We start from the raw sequence: 19,000 nt of genomic DNA on the forward strand, positions 1-19,000 counted from the left end.
TCCAACTATGGAGAAAACATGTAGTAGAGTAAGAAAACCAGGTTCAGTTTCAAAAATTTTACTTTCAATCCTGTGAATACCATTGATTTATTTTTATGGTTTTATTGATCTTTGTTTCTTAGATGTTTTTCCGTTTTGATACCTTCCTTATTTCCACAATTTTGTTTCGGTTTTAATTAACGTAAACATCGCATGTTCTGGACACGCGTTTTTGAACCCTATTCCTGCCGTCCGAGCGGCTGTGGGGAAACAGCCAGCATCAGTCACCATAGAGCAAAAGAAAGGAAAAAGGAAGACATAAGAAAAAGAAAAAGGAGATTACTCAATCAGTTGAACAACTCAGTGGAGATCCTGATCGGAACTCCAAATTAATGAAGTTTGGTGTTTCAAAATAAGGTTGAATGGCAAGAATCAATAAAGGAAAGAGGAAGCGAATCAGCGAGAAAAGAAACACAAAGAGCGAAGAGTTTGAAGGGGACTAAATGCGTTTATGAGATCACGTTTGTTGATTAATCCTGCGGAGATTCGTACCAACTGTAGAAACCCCTACATGCAGTTATTTGTTTTTTTTTTTTTTTCGTTCCTTTCATGCAGTTACATGCAGACGTCGAGGAAAGGCAAACACGAGCGCACATCAAAATAAGAAATGATGTATATGAAAAGCAACGTCTAAAACTTTTAGAGGTAAGCTGTTTTTTCTCGGGTTTTTCCTTTTTTGCCCTGTTCTCAGGGATTTCGCTTACGAGATCTTTCCTACCTATGGACAAACATCCCTTTGATTTCCTTTGATTCTGTGTGAACGAGTCGCTGTGTATTGCGGCCCGATGTTTTCTCGTGCGTTGACAATACACGTCACCTAAACATTCGTCAGCAAAAGATGATCCGTGATTCTTCGAAAGGTTCTACGATTACCTGCCCGATGATTACGTCATGCATACGAAGATGGAAACCAGTATAAACGGAGTGGGACACACAACTATAAATTACTTGTAAACAACCATAACGGTAGAACACGGATTTATTAGAAGATGTCTCAAACTGCTGTGTAAGTAGGAGTGTTATTTCGTGTTATATTCACATATGGAGCATATGCTAATCGTGTAGAGCTGGTATGAAAACCCCTTAGACCCATGATCTTTCCTTGGGTTTTTTGTGTTTTGTTTGGTAGAAAAATCTAACATGTAAAAGATTTTGGTCTTATTGGCTTGGCCGTAATGGGTCAAAACCTCATTTTAAACGGTGCTGACAAAGGGTAAGTTTTCTGAAGATGGTGGATCCTTGTTCTCAGAAAGAGGACAAACGGTATCTTGAAAATCTCTTGTAGAACGCGTCTGACTGACCTCGAATAGTTTCACCGTTTGCGCTTTCAACCGTACTGTCTCAAAGGTCGATAATTTCATGGACAACGAAGCCAAGGGTAAGGATTAGAAGAAACCGTTTGTTTCGATTGAATTATGCTCGGTTACTAATATGCTCCATTGTTTATAGGCAAGTCCATCGTTGGTGCTCATTCTGTCGAAGAATTCGTTGCCAAGTTGAAGAAGCCTCGTGTTGCTATTTTGCTCGTTAAGGCTGGACCTGCCGTCGATTCCTTCGTCGAAATGTTACTTCCTCATCTTGAAGAAGGTGACATCATCGTTGATGGTGGTAACTCTCACTATCCTGATACCACCCGTCGTTGTGAAGACTTGGCCAAGAAGGGCATTCTCTTTGTTGGCTCTGGTGTTTCTGGCGGTGAAGAGGGTGCTCGTCATGGTCCCTCTTTGATGCCCGGCGGAAACCCTGCTGCCTGGCCTCGTATCAAGCCCATTTTCCAATCTCTTGCCGCCAAGGCAGGTAAGGATGAGCCTTGCTGCGACTGGGTTGGTGAACAAGGTGCTGGTCACTATGTTAAGATGGTCCACAACGGTATTGAATACGGCGATATGCAATTGATTTGCGAAACCTATGATATCCTCAAGCGTGGCCTTGGCTTGTCTGTTGATGAGATCGCTTCCATCTTTGAACAATGGAATAAGGGTAAGCTCGACTCTTTCTTGATTGAAATTACTCGTGATGTTTTGCGTTTCAAGGCCGATGATGGCAAGTCCATGGTTGAAAAGATCCTTGATGCTGCCGGTCAAAAGGGTACCGGTAAGTGGACCGGTCAAAATGCTTTGGAAATGGGTACTCCCGTCACTTTGATTTCCGAAGCTGTTTTTGCTCGTAGCCTTTCCTCTTTGAAGGGTGAGCGTGTTCGTGCTTCTGAGAAGCTCGCTGGTCCTACCGCCAAGTTCACCGGTGACAAGCAACAATTCCTTAATGACTTGGAAGATGCTTTGTATGCCTCCAAGATTATTTCTTATGCTCAAGGTTTCATGCTTATGCGTGAGGCTGCTAAGGAGTACGGCTGGAAGCTCAACAACGCCGGTATTGCCTTGATGTGGCGTGGTGGTTGCATCATCCGCTCTGTTTTCCTCAAGGATATCACTGAAGCTTTCCGTGAAGATCCTAAGCTTGAGTCTATTCTCTTCCATCCCTTCTTCAGAGATGCCATCCACAAGGCTCAAGGTGGCTGGCGTCGCGTTGTTTCCCAAGCTGCTCTCTTGGGAATTCCTACTCCTGCCACTTCTACTGGTCTTGCTTTCTACGACGGCTACCGTAGCTCCGTCTTGCCTGCTGGTTTATTGCAAGCTCAACGTGACTACTTCGGTGCTCATACCTTCCGTGTTTTGCCTGATGAGGCTAATGAGACTTTCCCTGCTGACAAGGATATTCATATCAACTGGACCGGCCGTGGTGGTAATGTCAGTGCTTCTACTTACATTGCCTAAATACGTTTATAATTGATTTTTTCTATGTTAGTTGCATAACGTGTTGTATATTTTCTTTGTATGTACAAATAAATGAAAAAAATGTCTTTCATGTCTATGTATATTCAAGGTGACATTTGCTGATAGATTCTATTCTTTGGTAATGGTAATAAATAGTCGTGGTAAGCGTATACACATGAGGAACTATTTTAAAGATCCATTCTTTTCATGAAATGAAGCTGTAAAAGGCTGACATGATAAGTAACAGTTGAAACAACTATTGCATAGTTTTCATGGACGAAAACAGGAAAATCAATTGAATCCAATTATGCAAATCGCATGTTGTCCAACCTTTCTACACCTAAAGCAGCAGAATACATAGAATAGCGAGTGAGTTCTGTAAAAACAGAAACAGCCAGTGCAAGGAATCGTAAAGAAAAGAATGAACTCAGAACGGATTTTTGTTTGTGAATTGTCAGAAGGTAAACCAGCCCTGGGAGAGCGATATTACAATAAAGCAATATTTTCCATGCGAAAGGGGTCTTGGACGAGCTAATAGTATAGTTTGTAGGAAAAAAATACATAATAAAGGCGCAAGAACCAAGGATAAAGACCTCAACCATTTTGAAGAAAAGGGTTTCTGGGTACAGGAGAATAGGTACTGCTAGAATAAGAAACAAAAAGGAAAACAAAATAGAAAACATTCGATTATCTCTGGCATTTGTAAGTCTTAGATGGTCAACAAAAGCTTCTTGTTCTAAAAGACTCGACGTTAGTAAAAATGAACCGTGAAAAAGAAAAAAATAAATAAAAAAATAAATAAACTCAGAGAGGATTATTGGAATAATGAAGAAAAAAGAAACGAATTAGAGAAATCTGCAATATGCTTTACCTTGTCGACTGAGAGGAGTAGCATCATCCTCATTGAATTCGTCGTTTTTCGTAGTATAGTTTACAACGCGTTTTCTTAAATTATCCATTGAATTTTATACGCAGAGTTGTACCCTAGGCTTATTTGCGAGAAATAGAAATAAAAAATCGATGGTTTTTATATTGAGCAGGGAAATGCCACCTTTGGTGATGAAAATTTGGTAACAATATTAGATTGAGAGAGAATGGAACATAAAAAACAAAAAGTGCACTTTCATAAGTTTTGTGAGAGGTTTCTATCCTTTACGATTACTTCCTAAATTTCTAGCAAATGTTCTAAACAAGGATCGATGAAACCAAGAAAGAATCAAAAAACAAACGTTAACAAATTCACCGATGGATTTAAAGTGACTATTAGAAGTAAAAGTGCCTAATGTTGCCGTTTTGCAACCTCTGTTGGTGACACAGGTAAGGAGCATCATAAAGAGGTAACTAATAGAATATCTTTAAATGATATTCTATTGAACTGTAAGCGAACCCCATTTTTTCGCATTAAAGAGAAAAAATTCAGTGAAATACTACCAGCACAACATGGGTGAAAAATAGTAGCAGAAAGCGGCATGAAGACGATGAGAAAGGAAGGAATCTTCATAGAAAGATTTCTAAAAATTAGATAAAAAGAAAAATTGATGACTAATGGATTCCAATATTTACAGTTAATTTGCCATTCCTCCTTGACGCTTTGTCATCTTGATCGGGTCGTTTTAGTCATTTTATAAAACGCCTATGAAAGACGAAAATCAGAGAAATTATAAATAGCAGGTTATTTCTCTATTTTTTCATTGTATTGTCCTAAGATAAGTACCATTTACTATTCCTTTTTCGTTTTTGTGTTTCGAAAAACGAAAAATTTTGGAAACGACTTAAAGCTCGTTTCGTTATATAAGGCATAAAAAATTAGGTTGAATGAAGCATTTGATTTTGGTTTTGCCAGTTCTTGCGCTTTTCTTATATCGATCCATTGAATATTTCAATTTCAGGAGATTCAACCATTCTACTCAGTCCCCTATACTCCCAATGCAGCTCATCGTTAGAAAGTCAGGAGAGCGTGGATTCGCTCAATATAAAAATTTTCTCAAGACATTTCACACATTCAGCTTTGCCAATTACTTTGACTTGAAGTATATGGGATTTGGTCCTTTGCGGGTCATAAACGAGGATCGCGTCGATCCTATGAGTGGATTTCCGACCCATCACCATCAAGGATACGAGATTTGGACGTACGTGGTTAGTGGAAAACTGACCCATCAAGATAGCATGGGCAATACTGAAACCATTCAAAGAGGAGATATCCAGTATACGTCAGCTGGAACAGGAATAGCCCATTCTGAGTATAATAATGAACCACACGGAAGTGACGATAGCCATTTCCTTCAAATATGGGCTAAGCCAGACGACAAGTTTTTACCACCAACGTACTACACTCGCCATCATTCAGAAGAAGATAAACATAATCGACTTCAAGTGATCATCGCTCCCAATTTCACGATTAAAGAACCTGAACAGGTTAAATCAAATGGTGCCCAAGTTGGCACTGAGGTCACAACAGACGGCTCGGTGATTCCATTTCCTGGAGATTTGGGCATGTGGGCATCTATCCTTTCTCCAGGGTCTCGTGTAACTCATGTGTTTGGTCAGTGGAATGCTTCTTCACCGTTGCGAAAGGGTTACCTTCATTTAATTCAGACATCCGGCTTTGCGGGTCCTCGTGATCCCTCAGTTGGTAAAGCACAACTGAAGGTGGGAGACAAAATTATACAGGAAGGTGATGGTCTCTTTATTGTCGATATCGAAAAACTAGCTTCTTTGACGATTGAGAGCATTGGTTCGGTAGATGCAGAATTTGTTTTTTTCGACATGACTGCTGATGATTGATACATGTCTGTTGTGATCGTTTGAAAAATGCTTCTTTAAACACACCAAATACAACTAAAAAATACAAATTTTAAGAAGGAGTACTATCGAATGCCAAGTCAGAACGAAGTGACTTTGCTTATCGTATTAGATGAAAGATTCCTTTCAGTAGCTAACAATTTCTGTTTTCTGCAAGTCAAGAATGATAGAACTTAAATAAGTATTCCATACTATAAACTGTATATGAATCAGTTCTTTAATGATAAATAAAAACATTGAAATCTTGTCCAGGCGACTTTAGGATTATCTAAAATGCTCTCACATTATACAAACGAAACGTCTAATAAGTTTACAAATACCGGCATTGCCCAAAATTGCTATGAAGTACTGTAAGTATTCCTTTAGTGCTTGTTCCATTGCGTTATTCGTGTATCGGACTTTAACAAAAATGACCGTAGTGACTTATTATCAAAAACAAACATAACGCGAAAACCCAAGTCAACTTTAACCAACACGCTCTTTAAAGCTGCTTTGCAAGAAAATGACACTTGAAACCTTGTACAACTTGTATGTAAATCTAAGTACTACAGAAATCTTTTCCTAACACGTGGTTCAGGATCGACCAGAAAAAGGATGAATTTATCGCTCTTCTCGCGAAAGCGGTAGCCATTCCTTCCGTGTCTGCAGATGCCAACCTTCGTCCTAAGGTCTATGAAATGGCCGACTTTGTCGTTGATGAATTCACCAAACTTGGAGCCAAGATGGAAAAGCGCGACATTGGCTTCCATGAAATGGACGGTCAAAAGGTCCCCTTGCCCCCTATTGTCCTTGGTCAATATGGAAGTGATCCTTCCAAAAAGACTGTTTTAATCTACAATCATTTTGATGTTCAACCTGCTTCGAAATCTGACGGCTGGTCTACTGAACCTTTCAAGCTTGAAGTGGACAATAAGGACCGTATGATTGCTCGTGGTGTCACTGACGATAAGGGTCCCCTCATTGGTTGGATGTCTGCCGTTCAAGCCTACCAAGAATGCGGTTTGGACTTCCCTGTCAACTTGTTGATGTGCTTTGAAGGTATGGAAGAGTATGGTAGCGAGGGCCTTGATGATCTCATTCGTGCCGAGGCTCAAAAGTACTTTGCCAAGGCAGACTGTGTTTGTATCAGCGATACTTATTGGTTGGGTACCAAAAAGCCCGTGTTGACTTACGGATTACGTGGTGTAAGCTACTTTAGCATGACCGTAGAGGGCCCTGCTGCCGACCTGCATTCTGGTGTTTTCGGCGGTACCGTTCATGAGCCTATGACTGATTTGATTGCCGTCATGAGCTCCTTAGTCAAGCCCAACGGCGAGATTTTGATCCCTGGTATTATGGACGAAGTCGCCGAGCTCACTTCTGAGGAAGACCGTCTGTACGACACCATCGACTATGAGATGAGCGATTTGAAGAATGCCACCGGTGCTGACATTTCCATTTATAGCGATACCAAGCGTACCTTGCAACACCGCTGGCGTTACCCTACATTGTCCCTTCATGGTATTGAAGGTGCCTTCAGTGGTAGCGGTGCAAAGACAGTCATTCCCGCCAAGGTGAATGGTAAATTTTCCATTCGTACCGTACCCAACATGGAACCCGAAACTGTTCGTAAGCTTGTACAAGACCATGTAGAAAAGGTTTTCAGCGCTTTGGGTTCCAAGAACAAACTTACCTTCCATGCTCTTCACGCTGGTGCCTGGTGGAGTTCTTCCCCCAACCACTGGCACTATGACGTTGGAAGTCGTGCCACTGAGCGTGTTTTTGGTGTCAAGCCTGACTTTGTCCGTGAAGGTGGTTCCATCCCTGTCACCGTTACTTTCGAACACGCCTTGAATAGGAATGTTCTTTTGCTACCCATGGGCCGTGGTGATGATGGTGCTCATAGCATCAATGAAAAATTAGACTTGGATAACTTCATGAAGGGTATTAAGCTCTTTTGTACTTATGTTCACGAGTTGGCTTTAGAACAGCAGTAAACCTGTTGATACTATCTTTTATTATTCTTTACAGTCTCATATCCCTAAGCTTCACTGCATTCAGGTTTATAGAGTGTTCTCGTTCCTTATGCTTTTCATTGGAAGCTTGGGTTCCCTTTTTTCCCACTATAATTGATCATGGACATATACCTATCTTAAGATTATTCTCTTAACATGAAAATTTTTCTGCATGCATTTTAATCAATAGAAAGTAATACGGTTGGTGAAGTCTTTTATTCAATATAATATAAATGAGAGGTTTGTTTGACTGAAGCTGAAGATTAGGTACAAAGTTTATGGATTAAGGAAACATAAAATGTTAACTTGATATTATTAAAGTAATTAAAACTATTCGTATATCTTTAAATATGTTAAAAGGCTTCTAATAAAGTATTAAAGGATGAGGACAAGTAGAAGAGTGTATTTTCATAACTTATAGTTCATAATATAAACATGGAATATGATGTTAAATGATTAGAATATCTTTTGTAACGTACCCTCAAATAAGTTTACCAAGTACTTAAGTATGATCTCCCTGAACCTTTTGTTGACTTGCAATTTCAGATGGTTAATCGCATTGAGAGCAATCCCGAAAAAACTCATCTCCTTCAAGGTTTATTTATGTTCTTAGGCCTGTCATGATAGATGTCTTGTTAATATAATAACTATTACAATACGCCATCATAAGAACATACTTTAAAATATTAACAAATAACATAAGACTAAAGGATAATTATTACAAATAGTAAACAAAACAAAGAAATACGTTTTATGAGTTAAGAACCTATTTCACAAAGGGAAACCAGTGAGAGATACAAAGATATAGATTACATTAGCTGTCTCAGCGAGGATATATATTTGAATGGTGTGGTTGAATAAGATCATCGAAGCACTTAACCAGATCCCTGGACATTCCTAGCTTCTATGTACGTAGTACACCAGAGTCCAATTAACATATACAATTCTACAACTGTAGTTACTACTTCCAATCTATATTTGTTCTCATAACCCGTGAGAATTACTAACGTGACAAGGCCAAAATTGAAGTTCCGTATATTCTAGATTCGAAAGACATTTCAACATTGTATAACGTTAATGACTCTTATGAAGGAATCTACAGTCAATTTGTCTTTCTGGAGGACCTCATCATTTCTAGAAATTTTGACGAGAATAAGCATTCAATTTAATCATGAATTTGGTAAATCTCAGCAAAAGGTAAACGTTGCTCAATTCTCTCATCCATTGTGAGGTAATTTGTTGCGAGATTAGTTTAAGCAAATATTGATCCGGAAGAGCGTGGAAAAGGAATGGTTTCACGTACGTTTGTTGCATTACCTTCTAGAAACGCTAGCAATCGTTCAATACCAAGCCCAAAACCACCGTGAGGGGTATTGGCTTGTTGAAGCATTTCAGAATACCATTCTAATCCCTTTGGCACTTCCTCCGAAGTAATGGAATCTTTCCGCAAGGATCCACCGACTAATTCTCCCACTTGCGGGACTAATAAATCCATTGCTGCGACAGTGTTATTTGAGCTGGGCTTCATGTAAAAAGGCTTGATAGAAGCAGGGTAATCGGTCACAAATACAGGTCCCTTCAAATAAGCATCTGTCAGATAGCGTTCATGTTCACTGCTAAGATCATTGCCCCATTCTGGAGGATCATGCCAAGCGTTGCTTGAATTTTTTAGAGCGTCCATTGCTTCTGTATATGATATTCGATGCCACTGTTTCAATACATGATTCCAATGCTCCCGATAATGTCCTTTTTCTTGAAGATATTGAATCAGATATTTGATAAGGTCTTCTACAACATCCGTAAGGGTGTCCAATGATTCTATAAAGGCAATTTCAACTTCAAGCATCCAAAATTCTGCCAAGTGACGACTCGTATGACTATTCTCTGCTCGAAAAGCTGGTGTAATCGTATAAGCCCGAGACATTCCAAGGGCCAACGCTTCCAAATGAAGCTGGGTAGAGACGGTCAGAAATGTCGGCGTTCCAAAAAACAAAGACTTTTGCTCATCCTTGTTTGAAACATTAGAATTACCAGCAAAGTCATTTTCTTTTGAATGAGGGGTGACTAGGAACACTTCACCAGCACCCTCACAATCTGAAGATGTTAAAAGAGGGGGATTGGTTTCAATAAAATCGTTCTTTGCTAAAAAAGACCGTAATCCTTCCAAGGTGTCAGACCTTAGACGAAACATGTCATTTTGTTTCGCAGTGCGAACTCTTAAATGAGGATATTGCCTCAAAAATTCTGTCGTCAAATTTTTCTTTTGAATTGGATAGTCCTAGTTTTTTGAATGTTAGTATGAATTTGTTGACTCTTAAAATAACATTAAGTGCTAACTTAGCAACCAACTACCGTGTCGTACATTGTTTACTTTTCCATAAAGATCGATCTTTTCAGCTAATAATTCGTACTGTTGCTTTCCGAGAGCTGCTTTCTTAGAAATTTCAAGTTTTCCTTGGACCTTGACACTAGCACCGTAAGATAATCTAGGAGAAATGTTAGTGAACTTATTATCAGCAAAGAACTTGAACAAAATACATTAAACATGTCAACAACTATCGAATACTTACAAATGAGCTTGCTCTGGAGTGGCTACCACCTGAATGGGCTGTTGACACGTGCCGTCAGAGACCATAGCAAAACACACATTTTTGGATTTCCGAAGCGATCGTATCCACCCATACACATCTACAACGTTCCCAATTTGTGGTTTTTTCCACAGGCTTTTCAATGTTGTTGGAAGAAACTGCTTCATAAATGAGTGCTACAAAATGATTATGCAGTAAAAATTATTAACTGTATTAAATAATATATAAAGGAAACATGCAAAAAAGGTAGACGGAAAGTCAATTTTCTTGGAAATTTACATCAAAATAAATGGGTTTTTCGTACATGAAATCCGTTTTATACACGAAACCTCGAAACCTCTAAAAATACCGAATTCACCGAGAGTTGACCGAACAACAGGAATAGAAAAGAAGTTGAATGACTAGATAGAAAGACAAAGCGTAAAAATATATTGAATAGAGGAAAACGGATGACATGGAAAATTATAACCAACCTCAATTCAGCCAGAAAATCCGGAGAGTACTACTTTGAAATCGGAAATAGCGGATTGTGTAGCCTCTAGAAGGGGGAAGTTATCATAACTTGGAATCATTTTTTTCAAATTAATAAACTGAAACAGTATTTGATCACGGGACCAGCGCCCATTTGCCTCTCTCACGATACCATCCCAATGAATTTGATCTCCATACTTGACAAGTGAATCGTAAATTCTATGAGCTAAGTTAATATATACACTTATTCAAGGTTTATTCTTACCTCTCCAAGAGCCAAACGTTATCTTGTAGTTCAAATTTGGGAGCAGACTTGGTTAGCTGCTGAAATTTATATCGGCATTGCAACCTCGTCCTTGTTCCCAAAAGTTGTGCTACTAAGGTCCAGTTAATATCGGAACTAATATCCTCTCGATTCCGTAACTCTGCCACGATTTGCAATAGCTGAGTTTCTTCATCCAAAGACCATGCATTGCGTTTCAATCGATCGCCGAAACGAACTGCATCACGCCAACGATCCCGGCAATCGTTTGGCATGCGTGCCATTTTACGGCCAATTTTGGTCCAACATTTCCCATGCTCCAAAACATTTCTAGAAAATTTAGTACGTATACTCCAGAATGTAACATAAAACAAATCATCTTACCTCCTCAACTCTTCATCTTCTTCCTTACTCCACACACAGCGCTCCTCAAATGGGTTATAAGCTCTCCTAACGTGGTGATATATACTTTTTGCGTCTCGATGTGAGAGTTTTTTATATAAATTAGAATAAAAGGCACGAATGGGCTTTGGGCATTTTCCTGCCCAAATTTGATTGCAGAACTGGTATTCAGTCCAACCTTGCTCCAAAATAAAGTTCCGTACTTCCTGGGCTATAATGGCTGTCTCCTGAACACCAAAGTCGCCCTTTCCACTTGAGTTTCTCCGGCTATATTTTTCGTAACCAGGAATATTATAAAAGGCTCTCAAATGTCGTAGGATTGTTCTTCTTGTAAAGCTTGGCATTTCATCTACTAATATCTTAACAAGTGATGAAAGTGGTCCATGAAGGCGTTTATCTTGCAAAAGCTCTCCAACTTGTTGATGTGTCATCTGAAATGCATCACAAAACTCTTGCATCCGCTGCTCAAGATAATCCCAATGTTCTGCAGTCCACCTAGCGTTACCTCTAGAATTAGTATCTTGGGGAGGATTTTTTTTTAAACTCGTGTTCATTAAAAGTGGTCCAGTAGTCACCGTTGAAGCAGAACCTTCAACAATTCCTGCATCCGTAGCTGGCTTTGGTAAATATTCTTCTGACCCTAAATCATCGGCCGCTAGTGGAATATTCGTTGTCGTTATAGCACTCATTGGGACTGCCTGGTTGGACGAATTTATGCTCGGACTGCCAGTTTGTAAGGACATCAGTGCTTCAAAACTGCGATCATCTCTTCGAACTTCCTTTGCAGGGTTAAGAGAACTCAACCCTTCTGGTGACTCCGACAATTCTGAGGCAGATTGATTTAATTCCTTGTTTAAAGAAAAAGTATCATCAAAATTTCCTTTCCGTTTTCTGGTTCGTTCTAGTGACTTTACCCCAAGAAACTCGGGCATTTGAAGTTCCGGATCCAGCACTGAACTATTCATTTAGAAACCCCAAACCTTATCAAAACTAGAGCGACTATTAAGGTATTAATTAAAATAAATTAGCTATAATTTCTAAAACACAGCCTTATTTGCCAAACAAAGATATGGCCGAAAAAGGAAGGGTCAGACACAACTTGCAGTCTTTGGTGGTGACTTCCAAGAAACGAATAATGACTCCGTGCACTACACTATATGGTAGTCAAACATGTTTTAGAAAACAAGAGCGTTTGTTTATATACTTCGTACATTTTAGGTTTCTCTTGAAACTGGCTTTATAATAAGAAAACTACTATCTATTTGTTTTTTTAGGGGAAATGTAGTTATTAATTCATATGCTTTTCTGCGTGTCCATGTAATAATATAAGTTTTACAAGAAGGCCAACGTTATAATGTTTGATTGATTTTTCTTGCAGAATATCTTTTATATATTTAATTCTGATTATGTCAGTAGTTCATTCAAATAAGATGAGTACACAAAATACGTTACCATTATAGGCACAAGTTTTTATTGGTAAGGATTATGTTTATTTTGTACTCTGAAGAGCTTCTTAAACAAAATAAACATGTAATTTAGATGTATCTTCTTCTTTTGTTTTTACTTAAGTCAGTTCTCGGGCATAACAACATTTACTATATGTAAATAAACACAGTCATACTGACTTTACAACACCCAACTTGAAAAAGCTGTACGAAGAAGACCTACAGAAAAGTTACTTTCTGAATTTCTTCTCTGAAAAGTCTCTTTGCACAGCTTTTCTTGGTTGCCTGTATCTGGCAAGCCAGACTAAGGTATTAGCTCCTGGCAGCTCAGATTTTGAGTCCTGATTTTTTTTGGTGATTTCTTTTTGAAGATGATCTTTTCTATGAGCGGACCTTTATCATGTTCCTCTAATTGTTCTTCGCGAAATAGTTCTGATGAAGGTGCAATTCCAAGTCCTTTCTATACCCATTTGGACGATGAATGGATAACTAAATCAATCTCTTCCAGTACCAGCGAGAGCGAGCTTAGTGAGCTTGTTGTAGGGAAATACAATCCTATTTTATCTGAGCGTCTGGAAAACCGCAATTCTTTTTCCAAAGTTCCATACGACCCGGTTGCAAGTGATTGCGTTCCTACTGTTTTGACCGACTATACTTTTTTCTTAAAGGATTCAACGGATCCTTGCTTTCTTCGCTCAGTATACAGGACTGTCCCAAGAAACGCTAATCAAATTCCTTCTAGCCTGCCTTTCTCCTTGATCGCACATCCCTTTTCAGTCAATAATCCTGACTGCGTGTACAATTGGGAAGATGGAAAAGAATTATCAATTCCATATTGCACGATTTGCGGTGCTTACTTTAGTTTCCACAGCAATGCAATTTTCAGCGGATCACAATGGAAGTGCGAATTTTGCGATACCTGCAACAATATAACAGATGATTTTGGCTGTATCCTTCAAGGAGTGTTGATGGAAAAAGAAAAACTTACAACAAGCAACCTGATGAAACCATCATTTGATGCTTTGCTAAAAGAAGCTTCAGCTGAAAGTTCATTTTTGAACATATTTCTAATTGACATATCTCGTACATCCGCTAATACCGGATTTAAACGGAATATTGTTGAAGCTATCAACTTCACGCTAACAAGCGATAAATATAAAGCCAAATTTCCAAAGTCTAGGATTCTCTTCATTGGTTATGATAATGCTTTACACTTTTATCGTTTATCCGTAAGTGTCCTAATGTACAGAATTGACTTTACTAACCTATTTAGAATCAATGGGTAAACGAAACTGTTTTGGCTGATCTGGAAGAGGATGAAATGGTATTCCATTATGATACTTCCATCGATCCAAGCCAAAATGAGTTAGACATAGTTCGTATCTTAAGTCACATTCAAAAAAGTTTGAATGACAAGACCAACGGCTGCAATGCTTTATTTAGCGCTGTGAAAGTTGCAGCTAAACTCTTGGAAGAAAGGCAAGGAAAGATACATATCCTTGGATTGGACAACGCTATGCGAAAAGGCAAGTTACTTGTGCATACAAAAATGCTAATGAATTATATAGAGCATTTATCATTGCTAGAGAACCGAAGAAGGCAGCAATCGTTGCAGTTGTATACACAGCACTTAATTGAACATGGAATCTCAATAGACCTATTTGTGTTGGAAAACGACTCGGAAATATACGACGACTTGATCGAACAATTATGTCTAAAAACTGGCGGAAATTACTTCTTCTATCTGACTAGTAGTTCGGCACAGTCAACCTTAAAAGGGGATGTATTAGAATCTCTGAGTGGATTTATTGGTACCCACGTCAAAATCAAGGTTTCTTCTTCAAAAGGTCTCCGGGTTAAGCAAATTAAAGCAGGAAAAGTTAGTGATTATCCGAAGGACAACACGCTAATCATTTCTGCAATTAATTCAGAAACCGCTATTTATTTTGAAATACAACAAACCGCTAGTATACTAAGTCAAACTGCTTCTATCCAAGTTCTCACTTTCTACAGAACAGTTGAAAACTCAGAGAGAGTAAGATGCCATCATATACGGTTACCCATTGTTTCATCCAAAAAGGACGTTTTTTCTAAAGCAGATTGTGAAACTTTAGTAGCTAGCATGGCAAAACACGGTAAGTCAACTTATTTAAAAACCTTTACTAACCATTAGCTGCGTATATCTCAACTAACCAAAATCTTATAAATCTTCAAAACTGGTTTTGCAAAAGGATAGTAGACCTTCTGGTTGAATATGGTAGTCAACGAGGTCCAGATTCCGAGATATACGGATATTTGCCAGAAAACTTGAAAAGTTTTCCGTCGTATATGATGGCATTGATGAAATCAAGAGTTTTTATTAGCAATCCATCGAAAGCAGGTAGGAATACTTTTTTCAACTTCAAAATAAAAACAGGACATGTTAAAGTCATTTGCATGATGATCTATCCTGTTATCATTCCTCTTCACAATATGGGCTTTAAATCAGGATTTAACGATCCAAATTGTCAATTGAATATTCCGGAGCCTACTGCTGCTTCAAGTCGATGTATGAAAGTTAATGGTATTTATTTATCCTTTATACAGGGAAAGGTTTACCTGTGGACGCACGGTGGAGTCTCAGCTACTTCTTTCCGTAATTTTTTCACTTCTGACAAAGGTCATTTTCTTATCCAGCAATCAAATTCGCATGAATACAAGTCGAGATTTGCAATACAAATTGAGAACATCTGCGATTACTTAACGAAAATTACAGAAGTCGACTTTTCTCGTGTTCATTGCATATCCCAGCAAGATAATGGAGAAACGCAAACCGAAATTTTAGAGTGTTCACTTGGTTTAGTTGAAGACCAACTTTTTAACTCAATGGATCTCGATCAATTTCAAAACAGCCTCAAAGCACTTGCTCAAGAAAAGGTATCTTAACAAGCTTAGACTTTGCTTCGTACTAACGTCTAATTTAGAGTCAAAATAGAGGAACATTTTCTTCACTTAATGCTATAGACATGAAATCATTCTTTCACAAAATCAGGTTCCAAAAACAAGATATATTCAAACAAATTGCTTGATCTGTGTCATAATATTTGTTTGTTTATTTTTATTTATAAATAATTGGGTTTTCATCTTTTGATAGTAAATATAACTCGTTGTTTCTCAATGCATGTAAACAAAAATAAAGCATATAGCTTAGGGAAAACAAACAAAACATGTGGATAAACTTAGAGTCTTTTCAAAGTTCTTTTTCTTTTATCCTTGACCAACGCTGCGAGAATTAATCGAAGATGGGCGATAGATTCATCCCCATACGCAACGTCAGCAATGAGTTTGATATTAGTTTTGAATCGATTCGGAAGACAATAAGTGAAGGAACATCTTTACGACGTAAGAGTTCCGGAAGTGGTAAGTGAACATAAATATAGAACAATCCTTTGCTTCAGTGCTAATGTAATCAGTTCAACGGCAATTTATGGAGCTTCTAAGTATCGAACTATTTGGAAATAAACAGGTAGCCTCAAGAACCTTTCGCTACGGAGACCTCAAAGAGAAGTCAGAAAAAAGTTACTTTGACATTCCCACAAGGAATTCGTACTCATTATCTCCCATCTCACCTCAATCACAAGACCTCTTGCTTCGTCCTCCAAAACCTAAAAGAGTATTTCCTAAAGCTCCATACAAAGTTTTGGATGCCCCTTACTTGGAAGATGACTTTTATCTTAACTTGCTTAGTTGGGGAAGATCAAACATATTAGCAGTGGGTCTGGCGAGCAGTGTATATTTGTGGTCAGCCAACAGTGGTAAAGTGGTGAAACTCCATGACTTTGGGGAAGCAAACAATGTGACTAGTGTTTTGTGGACTGGAATAGGAACTAATATCGCCGTTGGAACAGATTCAGGATTTATTCACATCTGGGACACGGAATGTACCAAACCCATAAGGAGTTTACGCGGCCACTCCAAAAGAGTAGCAGCATTAGCGTCCAATGGTAATACTTTAACAAGTGGTGGAAAAGATGAAATGCTAGCACATCATGACCTGCGTCAATCTGAATGTTATCTGAAAGTTAAAGGACATGACCAAGAAATTTGTGGTCTTCAATGGGAAAGCAACCTAGGTCAATTGGCATCTGGCGGAAATGACAACAAACTCGTTGTATGGGACTATCGAACCACAAGACCACTGCATACATTCTTGGAGCATAGTGCCGCTGTCAAAGCAATTGGGTGGAGCCCTCACCAACGAGGAATTTTGGCAAGTGGAGGAGGAACAGTCGACAGATCCTTAATGATACATAATACATTAACAGGAAAGCTGCAAAATCGGCTGGATACAGGATCCCAAGTATGCAATTTGGCATGGTCTAAGACGTCGAATGAAATTGTTACTACTCATGGCTATGCCAAAAATCAGGTTTCACTATGGAAGTATCCAACACTTTCAAACGTTGTTAATCTTACTGGACACACAAACCGTGTGCTTCATTTGTCTATGAGCCCTGATGGCCAGTCTATCGTTACAGGAGCAGGTGATGAAACATTGAGATTTTGGAAGCTTTTCAACAAAAAACCAAAACAAGAAAGTTCATTAATTCGTTAACTTATAGAATATCAATCATTTCAACCTCATCATCGTTGTCTCCATCTTTGTTGGCATCACTTGCGGATGAGGAAGGGCCAATTGGAGAGGCAGAACCCTTGTCTGCATTCGGCTGTTGAAATGAATCCGATTGAGATACTTGTTGATTCAAAAGTTCTCTCGTGGCAGCATCCATTGTTCCTTTATACTCAGGCTTCAAGCTATACTTTAACGCATAAGGCCCGCGTTTATTCAATATAGCTATGCTATCAAGAACCTCCTTCAAATAAACCTTCACATTCAATTAGTTTCTCGTACATTTCACTTAGCGTAATAAATAATGTGGATAGAAGCAATGACTTACCTCAGGTTGCTTAACGTATTCACGAAGACCCTTCAAAGTCCAATATTCATAATCTTCAAAGCATTTGAAAAGAATATCTAATAGCTCGTTTCTGGGAATACGTGAGTTCTTTAGGCCCTCGCCAGTTCTTGGTTTAACATTACGCTAAAGAAGGGTTAATAATCGGTTTACAAGTAGGATTAGATAATAAAAAAATAAAAAGAAAACACTTACAATAAATGATGTAGTGTTTCTATTGCGAGCACCCAGCGTTCCAGGGGCAAGGAGGCTAGCACCTCTATCATCAATCATTTGAACTTTGCGCTTAGGAGCACTGGCAGCCAAAGCTCTTTTTTGCATAACGCGTCGATAATCATCATTGATAACTGGAGTCACATTACATTCATGGGCAACTGTACCGACCAATGCAGTGTTTTTCGTGTTACTAGATGATGACTCCGATTCTCTAAAGACATAAGAGTTTCTAACGAATTTGTTCATTACTTTCAAGTTGTAGTTTTTAGGAACATCGGCGTTTTCCGGCTTGTTATGGAGTAAAAGTTGAATCTCATCATTTTTCACACGTACACATCCAAGGTTTTCATTTTCATCATCAGGAATGGCGTCCCATTTCTGCATAAGAAACCTCGGAACCTTTACTAACCAAACTCGAGAGCCAATCTGGCCTAGATCCAAATCTCCGGTATCATCCTCATAACGGTCATCATCCTCCGTACGAATTGTCGGTTTTTCCTCGCTCATTTTATGCTCCTTATTGAAAAAGCAATAAATAAGTCAAGTAGAGTTGAAAGTTGGCAGTCTTACTACTTGAGTGAGATTTTGCCAACCTGGATAACGAATACTGTTTTCCCATTCTTAATGTTTTTTGAGATTGCGTAACACATCTGTTATACTACTTAACGTAACGCTAGGTTTACTAACGCCAAAACCATCCATACAAAATAAAGTATCAAATAAGGGTACTAGACTGCTTTATAATGCAATTATCAAATACTTTGGTTTAAAATGTGTACCCATATTTTATAAATTTTATAATGTAAGATATTACGAATGGGCATATATATCGGTTCATCCGAAGGTATGTTTTCCATTCACAGCCTATGCATCGTAAGTAATATCGCAATTGCTAAAAAAATGCTTTGTATATTAAAACATATGAGAGAGTCAATCAAATACGATACAATTTAATCTGTTAATTTAACATAGTTCAATCTTGCTTCTTCGAATGTATGAAAAGCGAGGCCTTTCAACCCTAGTGGTAGCGACATCAACCTTCTCTTCTCTAC

At 38.5% G+C, this 19,000-nt stretch overlaps 9 protein-coding genes across 9 annotated transcripts; 5 read left to right on the forward strand and 4 right to left on the reverse strand.

Annotated features, from left to right (window-relative positions):
* Window positions 1-4: 4 nt before the first annotated feature.
* On the forward strand, window positions 5-2,941 carry SPOG_01458 (phosphogluconate dehydrogenase). The gene is made up of 6 exons (XM_013170146.1): window positions 5-28; window positions 123-1,045; window positions 1,105-1,109; window positions 1,189-1,252; window positions 1,350-1,417; window positions 1,489-2,941. Exons 2-6 carry the CDS (start codon window positions 1,029-1,031, stop codon window positions 2,811-2,813), a joined length of 1,479 nt encoding a protein of 492 aa, XP_013025600.1. The 5' UTR covers window positions 5-28; window positions 123-1,028; the 3' UTR covers window positions 2,814-2,941.
* Window positions 2,829-4,844, reverse strand: SPOG_01459 (uncharacterized protein). The gene is made up of 2 exons (XM_013170147.1): window positions 3,685-4,844; window positions 2,829-3,549 (listed from the first exon to the last, which is right to left on the reverse strand). The coding sequence occupies exons 1-2, from the start codon at window positions 3,770-3,772 to the stop codon at window positions 3,119-3,121; spliced, it is 519 nt and encodes a 172-aa protein (XP_013025601.1). The 5' UTR covers window positions 3,773-4,844; the 3' UTR covers window positions 2,829-3,118.
* Window positions 4,740-5,597, forward strand: SPOG_01460 (pirin domain-containing protein domain-containing protein; the record flags this gene model as incomplete). The annotated part of the gene is made up of 2 exons (XM_013170148.1): window positions 4,740-4,942; window positions 4,979-5,597. 2 exons carry the CDS (start codon window positions 4,740-4,742, stop codon window positions 5,595-5,597), a joined length of 822 nt encoding a protein of 273 aa, XP_013025602.1.
* Window positions 5,598-6,060: 463 nt separating this feature from the next.
* Window positions 6,061-7,921, forward strand: SPOG_01461 (dipeptidase Dug1). The gene is made up of 2 exons (XM_013170149.1): window positions 6,061-6,143; window positions 6,193-7,921. The coding sequence occupies exons 1-2, from the start codon at window positions 6,118-6,120 to the stop codon at window positions 7,589-7,591; spliced, it is 1,425 nt and encodes a 474-aa protein (XP_013025603.1). The 5' UTR covers window positions 6,061-6,117; the 3' UTR covers window positions 7,592-7,921.
* Window positions 7,922-8,386: 465 nt separating this feature from the next.
* SPOG_01462 (asparagine-tRNA ligase Slm5) lies at window positions 8,387-10,525 on the reverse strand. Its single transcript, XM_013170150.1, has 3 exons — window positions 10,180-10,525; window positions 9,972-10,095; window positions 8,387-9,887 (listed from the first exon to the last, which is right to left on the reverse strand). Exons 1-3 carry the CDS (start codon window positions 10,362-10,364, stop codon window positions 8,862-8,864), a joined length of 1,335 nt encoding a protein of 444 aa, XP_013025604.1. The 5' UTR covers window positions 10,365-10,525; the 3' UTR covers window positions 8,387-8,861.
* On the reverse strand, window positions 10,455-12,411 carry SPOG_01463 (RNA polymerase I transcription termination factor Reb1). The gene is made up of 3 exons (XM_013170151.1): window positions 11,315-12,411; window positions 10,934-11,260; window positions 10,455-10,887 (listed from the first exon to the last, which is right to left on the reverse strand). The coding sequence occupies exons 1-3, from the start codon at window positions 12,295-12,297 to the stop codon at window positions 10,677-10,679; spliced, it is 1,521 nt and encodes a 506-aa protein (XP_013025605.1). The 5' UTR covers window positions 12,298-12,411; the 3' UTR covers window positions 10,455-10,676.
* A 185-nt stretch (window positions 12,412-12,596) lies between these two features.
* Window positions 12,597-18,524, reverse strand: SPOG_01466 (transcription factor TFIIF complex beta subunit Tfg2). The gene is made up of 3 exons (XM_013170154.1): window positions 17,928-18,524; window positions 17,715-17,858; window positions 12,597-17,642 (listed from the first exon to the last, which is right to left on the reverse strand). The coding sequence occupies exons 1-3, from the start codon at window positions 18,453-18,455 to the stop codon at window positions 17,373-17,375; spliced, it is 942 nt and encodes a 313-aa protein (XP_013025608.1). The 5' UTR covers window positions 18,456-18,524; the 3' UTR covers window positions 12,597-17,372.
* On the forward strand, window positions 13,161-15,938 carry SPOG_01464 (Sec23/Sec24 beta-sandwich domain-containing protein; the record flags this gene model as incomplete). The annotated part of the gene is made up of 4 exons (XM_013170152.1): window positions 13,161-14,006; window positions 14,051-14,912; window positions 14,951-15,693; window positions 15,741-15,938. The coding sequence occupies 4 exons, from the start codon at window positions 13,161-13,163 to the stop codon at window positions 15,843-15,845; spliced, it is 2,556 nt and encodes an 851-aa protein (XP_013025606.1). The 3' UTR covers window positions 15,846-15,938.
* SPOG_01465 (fizzy-like protein Mfr1) lies at window positions 16,059-17,371 on the forward strand (the record flags this gene model as incomplete). Its single annotated transcript, XM_013170153.1, has 2 exons — window positions 16,059-16,176; window positions 16,230-17,371. 2 exons carry the CDS (start codon window positions 16,059-16,061, stop codon window positions 17,369-17,371), a joined length of 1,260 nt encoding a protein of 419 aa, XP_013025607.1.
* Window positions 18,525-19,000: the final 476 nt, after the last annotated feature.

The sequence above is a fragment of the Schizosaccharomyces cryophilus genome, assembly GCF_000004155.1.
Source record: "Schizosaccharomyces cryophilus OY26 unplaced genomic scaffold supercont4.8, whole genome shotgun sequence".
Taxonomy (NCBI): Eukaryota; Fungi; Ascomycota; class Schizosaccharomycetes; order Schizosaccharomycetales; family Schizosaccharomycetaceae; genus Schizosaccharomyces; species Schizosaccharomyces cryophilus.

What these genes read in the sequence shown, in the direction of transcription:
- SPOG_01458 (XM_013170146.1), top strand. An exon ending in TTAAACGGTGCTGACAAAGG is followed by an intron (nt 1,253 to 1,349) that starts GTAAGTTTTCTG and finishes GACCTCGAATAG; the next exon opens with TTTCACCGTTTGCGCTTTCA. An exon ending in CATGGACAACGAAGCCAAGG is followed by an intron (nt 1,418 to 1,488) that starts GTAAGGATTAGA and finishes CATTGTTTATAG; the next exon opens with GCAAGTCCATCGTTGGTGCT.
- SPOG_01459 (XM_013170147.1), bottom strand. Translation starts at nt 3,772, where the DNA reads ATGGATAATTTAAGAAAACGCGTTGTAAACTATACTACGAAAAACGAC. An exon ending in TACTCCTCTCAGTCGACAAG is followed by an intron (nt 3,550 to 3,684) that starts GTAAAGCATATT and finishes CGAGTCTTTTAG; the next exon opens with AACAAGAAGCTTTTGTTGAC.
- SPOG_01461 (XM_013170149.1), top strand. Translation starts at nt 6,118, where the DNA reads ATGACACTTGAAACCTTGTACAACTT. An exon ending in CTTGAAACCTTGTACAACTT is followed by an intron (nt 6,144 to 6,192) that starts GTATGTAAATCT and finishes CACGTGGTTCAG; the next exon opens with GATCGACCAGAAAAAGGATG.
- SPOG_01462 (XM_013170150.1), bottom strand. Translation starts at nt 10,364, where the DNA reads ATGAAGCAGTTTCTTCCAACAACATTGAAAAGCCTGTGGAAAAAACCA. An exon ending in ACTCCAGAGCAAGCTCATTT is followed by an intron (nt 10,096 to 10,179) that starts GTAAGTATTCGA and finishes CATTTCTCCTAG; the next exon opens with ATTATCTTACGGTGCTAGTG. An exon ending in TTTATGGAAAAGTAAACAAT is followed by an intron (nt 9,888 to 9,971) that starts GTACGACACGGT and finishes TCAAAAAACTAG; the next exon opens with GACTATCCAATTCAAAAGAA.
- SPOG_01463 (XM_013170151.1), bottom strand. Translation starts at nt 12,297, where the DNA reads ATGAATAGTTCAGTGCTGGATCCGGAACTTCAAATGCCCGAGTTTCTT. An exon ending in GAAGATGAAGAGTTGAGGAG is followed by an intron (nt 11,261 to 11,314) that starts GTAAGATGATTT and finishes TAAATTTTCTAG; the next exon opens with AAATGTTTTGGAGCATGGGA. An exon ending in AACGTTTGGCTCTTGGAGAG is followed by an intron (nt 10,888 to 10,933) that starts GTAAGAATAAAC and finishes CTTAGCTCATAG; the next exon opens with AATTTACGATTCACTTGTCA.
- SPOG_01466 (XM_013170154.1), bottom strand. Translation starts at nt 18,455, where the DNA reads ATGAGCGAGGAAAAACCGACAATTCGTACGGAGGATGATGACCGTTAT. An exon ending in GAAACACTACATCATTTATT is followed by an intron (nt 17,859 to 17,927) that starts GTAAGTGTTTTC and finishes ACCCTTCTTTAG; the next exon opens with CGTAATGTTAAACCAAGAAC. An exon ending in AATACGTTAAGCAACCTGAG is followed by an intron (nt 17,643 to 17,714) that starts GTAAGTCATTGC and finishes TTGAATGTGAAG; the next exon opens with GTTTATTTGAAGGAGGTTCT.